Genomic DNA, 10,490 nt, shown 5'->3' on the forward strand with positions numbered 1-10,490 from the left:
ATAACTCAAGCATCTTTTGATATTTACAAGATTTTTGTGATTCAAGAGATGGTGGGAGAAAATTAAGACTTATTTAGACTGGTATGGTCAAAAACATAGTTGAGCCATATTTATTAATGGTAAATGTACAACTTTGTGATATGACATTACAGAATGCTACAGTTAACGTTACATATATGGATTTTAAAAAGGTTTTTGATAAAAGTACCATTAAATTGATTGCTCACAAGATTGAAGCTCATGGGATAAAAGGTGCATGGAAGCTTGGATACAAAATCAGATGAAGGACAGAAAAGTTGTTTTGTGGTGAACAGTCACTTGTTTTTTTGCAGATGTAAAGAGTGATATTCCTCAGTTCAGTATTTAGACCACTGATTTTTTGTTACACAATAATCATTTTTGATACACATTGATTTGTGCCCTGTACCCAAATCAAAATGTGTAGATGATAGTAAACCTAGTGTGGTAAACAGTGAAGAAAATAGTAATCAGACTTCAAGAGGGCATAGATATGCTGGTGGAATGGGTGGCCATTGCAGGATGAAGGGGAAATGGGCTGGTATTGGGATTAATGAATTTCTCTTTAAAGAACTGGTGTGTATTCTATAGGGCATATGGCAGCCTCCTCTGCAGCTCTATAATGATGCTACTGGCTGAAATGGTTCTAAATTCTGAGATTACACAATTTTTTAAAGAATTGACAGTTTCACTCAAAGACCACAACTTGGTAATATGGAAAAACGTAATTTCCAAAGTTTGCAGCTGAGGTTTTACTCCCTACCTAATCGACAGACTACTTAATGTCAGGATTAATATGCTGTATCAAGTGCTTGAGATAGAAAGTACAGCTTTTTGCTTAACTTGGCATTCCTCACAGTACAACTTACACAGTTAAAAACAGAATTAAATAAGGCAGGAACACTTGTTTTAGTCTGTTCAGCAGTTTATTAACACATGATAGAACGATACAAAATCTTTACATGTATCACAGCAAGAACCAGTTGCATGGATACACAAGGTATCCACTGCGTCTGTAAGACTGGGCTGCAGGACTGCAGCAAGTGTGGCTTGTGAAAACTGGTAATGACATTTTGAACCTGTACTCCACGTCATTCATTTGCACAAAAGCCTTATAAGCATGCAATAAACCAGTATACCCACATAACTGTAGTTTTAGTCTCATCTGTTCTCGGGGTTAACATTCAACACGGCTTTGTTTCCAAAGACAAAAATAACTGCAGCTTTCCAAACACAAATGTTGCCAAATTGGTGGATATTTTAAAGAAAAAAAAGTGAGTTTTGGAGTTTAACTATGTGTAAAAATGTGTTTTGTGAACTATGCGCTACTCTTAGAAGCTGCTTCAGAGCTTCTTCTTTTAACATCCCAGTTATAAACTCTTGCCATATCTGATAGACAATTGGTTAAGGACAAATCAAATATATCACTGTCAGTTACCATGAGTTCAATGCTGACAACTCCCGAGTGTCACTAGTGATAAGCTTCATAAAAAATGAGCTCCTCAAATTGACAAGGCTTTATCTCTGGTTGATTAGTATGGAACATAATGGCTGTAGCACAACATTTACATCGCAGAGGACATGGGCTCAAGTCCCACTACGGCACATTATTCATTTAAACTTTAAAGTATGATATCACATGGATTGCTGTGAAATCCATTATAAATACCAAAGCAATAAGGAGCCTGACAACACTCTCTGTTCTGGTCTAAATTTGAACTTAATCCCACATTACTTCGTCAGTTCTTAATTTCTCCAATACAATCTTTGTTCTTTCTGGCATATTGATTAATATCATAGTAAGGGCCTATCTTCTTCAAGGCTATGGCTGTAGTTATGAATGAATCTTGTGCATAACTAATTTATCCAGTCACCACATTTGCATGGACAACATCATGCTCACTTTTCCAGCTACTCCCCCTCCTTAACACCTCCAAGATCATCTAGAACCAGGATAACATTTAGCTTATTTTCTTTGGTTCCTTCCCTATTGCACTGCAAACCCTCTCCTAAATCACGTCATCTATGGCACATAACTGATTCCATTCAAACTGGTAACGCCCCACATTCCCACCAATGTGTCACTCTGGTCCCCACGATAGCTGACACTGTAAACAGGAACTTAGAAATTGATAGCTAAAGACCAATATCCACCTCTATTATCCTGGTAACCAAATGATACAATAATAAGTTTTTAATTAATTGTACAATCTCTACAAATCAGTCTACAACAGACTTTGAAACAACGCAAGGAAATGCCATCAGTGATGCATTTGGGGAATCACAGGTCATCTTTTTCTTCCTAAATGTTCTACAGACGTTTCTCAGATTAGTCATGCATTTTACATTCCAAAATATTATCTTCTGAAAAATTCAATTTATAGCTAATTAAATTAATAGTTACCAGTCTTCCTTATTAATCTATTCTATAGATTGGCTACATGTTTACAAAACAGTGTTTCTGCAGATTAGTTTTGAATTTCTCTCTCTTCAGGTGCAGGTGGTGCCCTTTATTGGAAACTGAACATTTCTGCAGTTTTGCTTTTGCCAATACCACTCAACTCTTCTAGGAGTGAAATGGGAGCTGATTATCAAGGAATCATTGAACAACATGGAACCAAGGAGCCCAGGACAGTTTGTTGCTCTTATGAAGAAAGACTGAACAGATTGTGTCTATACCCATGGGGGCTTAGAAGAATGAGAAATAATCTTGTTGAAACACAAGATCCTCAGGGGCTTGCTGAGGTCAATATCAGGAATATGTTTTCTCTCATGAAGATTTTAGATCTAAGCAGTACAAGAATAAGAGATATTACTTCTAAGAGAGATGAAGAGACTTTGCTCTCTCAGATGGTCATCAGTTTGTGGAGAGATAGTAGGAACTGCAGATGCTGGAGAATCTGAGATAACAAGGTGTAGAGCTGGATGAACACAGCAAGCCAAGCACAAAAGCCGCCTTCTTCATTTTCTGAAGAAGGGTCTAGACCTGAAACGTCAGCTTTCCTGCTCCTCTGATGCTGGCCTGCTGTGTTCATCCAGCTCTACACCTTGTTATATCAGTTTGTGGAATTCTCTTTTGCAGAAAGCAGTGGAGGCTGGATCATCGAATTCTTTGAGGCAGAGTTAGATAGATCTGATTGACAGGGGAGTCAACAATTACAACAGGCAATTAGGAAAGTGGAATTGAGGCCATAATCAGATCAGTCATAATCCTACTGAATGGAAGAACAGACTCAAAGGGCCAAATGCCCTAAATCTCCTCTCAAGTCATATGCTCATAACAGAGAGTCAAAGTGAATAACAGTGAAAGGGTAAACCCTTCAATTCCAGTTAACATACCTGCAACACAGCTATGATTTTTGGAGACCAATTTTCTCTCACCAGACTTTGTTTCAAGAATTTGTCAAGTCACTATCTATCGACTGTATAACCAGAGGCTTCATCATTAGATTAGGAATGGACCTTTTTTATTAATTTACAGGATGAGGGCGTCGCTGGCTAGGCAGCATTTATTGCCCATCTCTAATTGCCCAGTGGGCAGTTCAGAGTCAACCATATTGCTGTGGGTCTGAAGTCACATGTAGGCCAGACCAGGTAAGGATGGCAGTTTCCTTTCCTAAAGGACATTAGTGAATCAGATGGGTTTTTTTAACAATCGACAATGGTTTCATGGTCATTGCTCATGATTCTGTGTTAAGCTTCATTCAGAACTGTTTCAATAACAAAACAGTTTGGGATGGCAAATGGTGGGTTAATACCTAGGTTTGGCCTGACAAATGCTACCTTCCACCTTCCAATTATTTCTCCATAATTTCCAACACCACCACCTGTTCGGAGTTCCCCATCAGGAGCAATTTTTTGGTTTCCACTTATCAGAAGCTTAGTTGAACCATATCAATCAACAGTCTAAATACAAAAGCAGGCAAATGGTTAGGTAACACTGCAGTAACTGGCTCAGCTTATGACCCAGCAGAACTTGTCTCCCATCAACAAGGTTCAAGTTAGAGAGGCGAAAAAATACTTACCACTCACCTATATGGGTACAGCCATTATAACACAACACCGTCAACAATCCAGGCCAATGAAGCCTGCCTGATTAACATTCCTGCCTGTAACTTAATATCCAATCCTTTTGTTATTAACACACTGATTGCATTTGTACTGGTTGTAAGATGACTTTGAATATAAACCTTGTCTCAATCATAACAGGGTAAAATTACCGAAATTTCCTACTAACCACCAATGTGCAAACACCATTAACACAGACACTACAGTGGTTCATGGAAGTCCAGTAACTCAAGCGCAGGCAATAAATGCAGCCCTTCTGATGTTGTCCATAATGGGATCATTCAAAGAACACAGAATTTCAGTCAGAAGTCTATTATAATTGGCCTTAATACGCCCCAATCCCAAATGTGTAAAACTGCAATCAATATCTTGCCCTATAATCATGCCAGTGCTGCACACAAGGACGCCACAAAGATATTTTCTTATCAGCCTACTCAAGGATATTACTGCACATTTCTGCAGCAGGTAGGACTTCAATCCAAGCCTCCTGGCTCAGAGACAGGGACACTATCACTGTACTGAGGCCCTTGCTTGAAAGTATGTACTTTTAATCAAATTGTTCAGACACATTATGGCACACCTCTGGATCAGTTGGGACTTGAAGCCAGGTCTTCTGGCCCAGAGGAAGGGACACTACCACTCCAAAAGGATCAAGTGAATATCAGGCTCAGCTGTGACATACAGATGTCAAATGATCCACTAACGTTCATTATTTCAGTTCAAGCTTGAATAATGGTTATTTGTGAGATGTAGTGAAAAGGATAAATTGCTCACAGAACCATTTTCCTGCATAAGTTAATATCTTCAGTAAGAGGAGAAAAAAAAACTGAAGAATAAAAGGGCAAACAACAAAAGCGCCATAAAGCGTATCTGTTCATGTGTTCTCCAATGTGGAAACACTGCCAGATCATCTGGTCAAATTTATAGCACTAGAACATATGAAATATGAGCAGGTGGTGGCCATTTGGCCCCTCAAGCATGTATTGCTATTCAACAAGCAAATAACTGATCTGCCCCAGCCTCAACTCCTCTTTGGTGCTTGCTCAGATATTTCAAAGACTTAGCTCACTTTTGAACACTTTTAATGATTAAGCCTTCACAATTCTGTTGGGTACAGAATTCTAGATATTCACTACCCTCTGGGAGAAGAAATTCCTTTGCATCTCAATTTTAAATGAGTGAACCCTTACTCTGTAACTAAGCCCTCTAGTTCGAGATGCCCCCACTAGTGACAACAGCTACCCTGTCAAGCACCCCCAGAATCTTGTGTGTAGCAATAAGATCAACCCACATTATTTTAAACTCTAATAAATAAAGGCCTAACCTGTTTACCTAGTAGGCATACATTTTCCCTCTAGGATGACAAAATATTTTATTTTATAAATCACTTTGCAGAAACATCCATTCTTTACCTCAGCAATACAAAATGAGAGATGTGGTGAGACAGAATAGATAACTAATAAGTTTATTGCAAAGTTAAGCGGACTAATGTACACTGACAATTTCATTGACAACAGAGATATTGATACACAAACGGTAGAATGCAACTTTACTCCAAGATGAAGCGGGTAAACTGGCAAGAGTACGGCAAATCACAATAGAGCATATTTACACTAAAAAAATTCCAGATATGTCAAGTTCCCTGCAACTGCATCTCATTAAACTCTTGGCTTATTGCTGTTCTCACTCATCCCTTCCCAAACAACTTATTAAATTTTTTTTTAAAATTACTCCACAAACTTTTGAAGTACATCCAGCTTTGAATAGTTAAATTTTGCACAATAGTAAAGTCATGGTCACCAGTGTCAAGTATGCAAATGAAACTCAATTGCTCCCCATGCATTTTCTTTCATATTCAGCAAGCATCATTTGTATTCAATGCGCAACTGCACAGATTGTTCGAGATATCGAAGTCTACCTGTCTTAAATGCATTACTGGGAGAAAACACAGTAAGCAAGATGACTGCTCTGCCATGACAAAACCAATGGCAAATCTGAAATAATCTGATGGGGGAAAAAAAGCACGTGGTAGCTTAAGTGTGGATTCATACTGACAAGCATCATTTTGTTCACTTACTCTCTCAATCTGTTGTCAATTGTAGTTTACCTCATAAAACAAATTATAAAGAAAATGTTAACAGAAATCTCACCAAAAATCTGCGTAAGAATGAAGTTGCCATTTCTCAGTGTTATTTTGGTATAAAGGATACTGACTTCTGTGGTGGTGAACTGATCTCGAAGGAAGTCCAGATCTTCTTCTAGTCCTTCCAGATTACGGGTTGCAGTTGTCAGATTCTTCTCGAGTAATGCTTGAGCCTCATCAATGTCATATTCAAGCATTACATTAGCCTGTGTAAGACAGAGACACATCTTATATTATTGCCAATCCCCACACTCATCCATTGCTTTTTCTAGGTCCTCAAGAGTATGGCTCCACATGTACTTGGAACTTAATACAACGAGCTGTTTTCCAGCAGTGAGCTGGGTAGCGAGCACCAGCAGACTATTTACCTGTCGGGTATACAGTTGGACCTGTCCATTTAATTCCCACAGGTGCACTTTCTAGCTGAGGCCTGTGGACAATGATCGACATGAGGATTCTTCCCACCTATAGTCCAGGGACTGCAAGGTCAACAATAATGACGCTGTTACTGAATTGGAGACACTCACTCAGAAGAGGGTAAGACTCTCATCCACATGGATCTGCTCACATTTCCTTTACAACTGAGCCAAAGGTGCAGGGAGAGAAAAGTAACTGTACAATTCCTAATATTGAAAACTAAAATCGTTATGCATATGTAGTGCATGGCTACTGACAAAAACATTTTTAGCCTGAGTAACATGAATTCATATATATTAGTGTAATAATCCGAGCATCCTCATTACAATGAAAACAAGAATCATCACACTTACTCTTAAAGTTTTCTTTCAAGTATCTCAACATCTCCCTATGTACCCATTCTTCTACAATCTACAGGCTGGCAGAACCCAATATTTTCATCACCTAACTACTGCGTTATGATCTGTTCTATCTTCTCTCTGACTAATTCCAGTCTAGGCAGGATCCTGTATCTCCAGATTTTAAATTTCTTCTAGATTACTCAATAATAAGGAAAAGAAACATATGCATTGATGAAAGTTACCCTGTTTCTGGAAGAACCTGGGGAACAACTAAATGTCTGTCTTACACATAGGGTACCCTGTTTGTCTGTCCTAGACTGGTCAGAAGAATAGGGTACCCTGTTTGCCTGTCCTAGACTGGTCAGGAGATGTACACTATTCACTGAAATAATTAAATGGCTGTGTAATATGACAATTATTTTGACAACAGAATGAAGATATATCTGTTTTAGTTGCTTACAGATTTCTAGTGCCCATAGTAATATACTTTTCAGCTTGCAGGTCTATTTTGGAACGAGCAGTCCTAATGCCTGTATCTCAAATAAATGCACAATATAGGGTGTACAACAATGAAATATCAGGAAGTATTTGTTTCTCATGATACTCTGCAGATTTTGCTCCCATCACATATTTTTGCAGCATCTAGCTGAAACATGCTGTACAAAGGAGAAACCATAGCTCTGAACTTACCCCCAACCATAAGCACACTTTATCCGTAGGAGTGATAGATGCTTTAGCATACAAGTTATCTGCAAGGAGAAACAGCGTCTCCATGGGATCTGTGGAATCCTTTAAAACAAAAAGCAAACAGATGTAGGGCTGCATTACACTTGAATTAACCAAGTAATCTTTCTCTCATTTCTGTAAGATGCACATCATCTGCAGTGGCACCATATGTAGTTACAGCAATGTATATGACACAATGTCACAAAAATAAATGTCATAGGAATAACAAGTTGGTTAATGAATAGTAACCAAGATTACAGTTTATTAACTTTGGATTGAAGACCAGTTTGAAGTTGTGTACCCCTCAAATCACTAGTAGTGTCACAATGGTTAACAGTTAAAAAAGGTCACAAAGAAAATTGAAACAAGAAAGAAATGTAAAATAGTTAAAGCAAGAAATATTTGGTAATGGGAAAGAGGCAGATAAAACTGACTTTTAAAGGGCAAATAGATTTGAAATAAAAGATAATGCAGGGCCAAAGTGAAACAGTTGTAGTAAGAATTGGGTATGAGGGGTAAAATTGCATCTTATGTTGCAAACCTATACCTCTATAGCCACAGAGACTCAGATCCATAGAGATATACAACACGGAAACATACCCTTCGGTCCAACTCGTCCATGTCGACCAGATATTCTAAATAAATCATTCGTCCCATTTGCCAGCATTGGGCCCACATCCTTCTAAACCTTTCCTATTCATAAACCCATCCAAATGCATTTTAAATGTTGTAATTGTACCAGCCTCTACCACTTCTTCTGGCAGCTCATTCCATATACACAGCACCCTCTGCGTGAAAAAGTTGCCCGTTATATATCTTTCCCCTCTCACCTTAAACGTATGCCCTCTAGTTTTAAACTTGCTCACCCTGGGGAAAAGATCTTGCCTAATTAGCCCATACATGCCCCTCATGATTTTATAAACTTCTAAAAAGGTCACCCCTCAGCCTCTGACACTCCAGGGAAAATAGTACCTGCCTATTCAGCTTTTCCGTATAGCTCACACCCTCCAAACCTGGCAACATCCTTGTAAATCTTTTCTGAATCCTTTCTATTTCACAACATCCTTCTTACAAGAGGGAGACCAGAATTGCACTCAATACTCCAAAAGTGACCGAACCAATGTCCTGTACAGCCGCAACATGACATCCCAACTCTTATACTCAACGCACTGACCAATAAAGGCAAGCATACCAAACACCGCCTTCACTATCCTATCTACCTGCAACTCCACTTTCAAGGAACTATGAATCTGCACTTCAAGGTCTCTTTGTTCAGCAAACATTCCCCAGGACCTACCATTAAGTGTATAAGTCCTGACCTGATTTACCTTTCCAAAATGCAACACCTCACATCTATCTAAATTAAACTCTATCTGCCACTCCTCGGCTTATTGGCCCATCTGATTGAGATCCTGTTGTACGTTGAGGTAACCTTCTTGGTTGGCCACCACACCTCCAATTTTGGTGTCATCTGCAAACGTACTAACCATACCTCCTATGTTCACATCCAAACCATTTATATAAATGATGAAAAGCAGTAGACCCATCAGCAATCCTTGTGGCACACCACTGGTCACAGGCCTCCAGTCTGAAAAGCAACCCTCCACCACAACTCTACATTCTACCTTTGAGCCAGTTCGGTATTAAAATAGCTTGCTTTCCCTGTATTCTATGTGATCTAACCTTGCTAACCAGTCTGCCATGAGGAACCTTGTCAAATGCCTTATTGAAGTCCATATCAATCACATTCACCATTCTGCCCTCATCAATCCTCTTCGTTATTTCTTCAAAAAACTCAATCAACTTAGTGAGACACAATTTCCCATGCACAAAGCCATGTTGACTATCCCTAATCAATCGTTGCCTTTCCAAATCCTGTTCCTTAGGATTCCCTCCAACAACTTGCCTACCACCAATGTCAGGCTCACCAGTCTATAGTTGCCTGGCTTTTCCTTACCATCTTTCTTAAATAACAGCACAACGTTAGCCAACCTCCAGTCTTCAGGCAATTCACTTGTGGCTATCAGTGATACAAATATCTCAGCAAGGGGGCCAGCAATCTCTTCCCTCGCTTCTCACAGAGTTCTAGGATACACCTGATCAGGTCCCAGGGATTTATCCAGCTTTATGCATTTTAAGACATCCAGCACCAACTCCTCTGTATTTGGACATTTTTCAAGATGTCACTATTTATTTCCCCACGTTCTCTAGCTTCCATATCCTTCTCCACAGTAAACACTGATACAAAATACTCATTGAGTATCTCCCCCATCTCCTGCGGTTCTACACACAGGGGGCCTTGCTGATCTTTAAGGAGCCCTATTCTCTCCGTAGTTACCCTTTTGTCCTTAATGTATTTGGAGAATCCCTTTGGATTCTCCTTAACCCTACTTGCTAAAGCGAATGGATTTGATTCCACCTTTGGGTGACTGTCTGCAGAGTTTGCATATTCTCCCCATGTCTGCATGGGTTTCCTCCAGGTGCTCCAGTTTCCACCCACAGTCCAAAGCTGTGCAGGTCAGGTGGATTGGCTATGCTAAATTGCCCATTGTGCCCAGGGATTTACAGATTAGGTGTGTTAGCCATGGGAAATGCAGGGTTACAGAAATAGGGTAGGGGTGAGATGCTCTTCCGCGAGTTGGTGTGGATTTGTTGGGTCGAATGGCCTGTTTCCACACTGTAGGGATGCTATGATTCTATTTCATGTCCCCTTTTGGCCCTCCTGATTTCCCTTTTAAGTATACATCTACTGCCTTTATGCTCTTCTAAGTATTCAC

At 39.5% G+C, this 10,490-nt stretch overlaps 1 protein-coding gene across 1 annotated transcript in view; it reads right to left on the reverse strand.

Annotated features, from left to right (window-relative positions):
* Nucleotides 1-925: 925 nt before the first annotated feature.
* The window catches only part of vbp1 (von Hippel-Lindau binding protein 1), a 23,592-nt gene continuing 14,027 nt past the window's right edge, over nt 926-10,490 (reverse strand). Inside the window, exons 4-6 of the mRNA XM_048604933.1 lie at nt 7,678-7,776; nt 6,297-6,435; nt 926-1,407 (exon numbers count right to left, since the gene is read on the reverse strand). Of these exons, the coding sequence (XP_048460890.1) occupies nt 1,337-1,407; nt 6,297-6,435; nt 7,678-7,776 (309 nt within the window). The 3' untranslated portion in view covers nt 926-1,336. The remainder of the gene's footprint in view (nt 1,408-6,296; nt 6,436-7,677; nt 7,777-10,490) is intronic.

The sequence above is a fragment of the Rhincodon typus genome, chromosome 14, assembly GCF_021869965.1.
Source record: "Rhincodon typus isolate 14 chromosome 14, sRhiTyp1.1, whole genome shotgun sequence".
In the NCBI taxonomy this organism is placed as follows: domain Eukaryota; kingdom Metazoa; phylum Chordata; class Chondrichthyes; order Orectolobiformes; family Rhincodontidae; genus Rhincodon; species Rhincodon typus.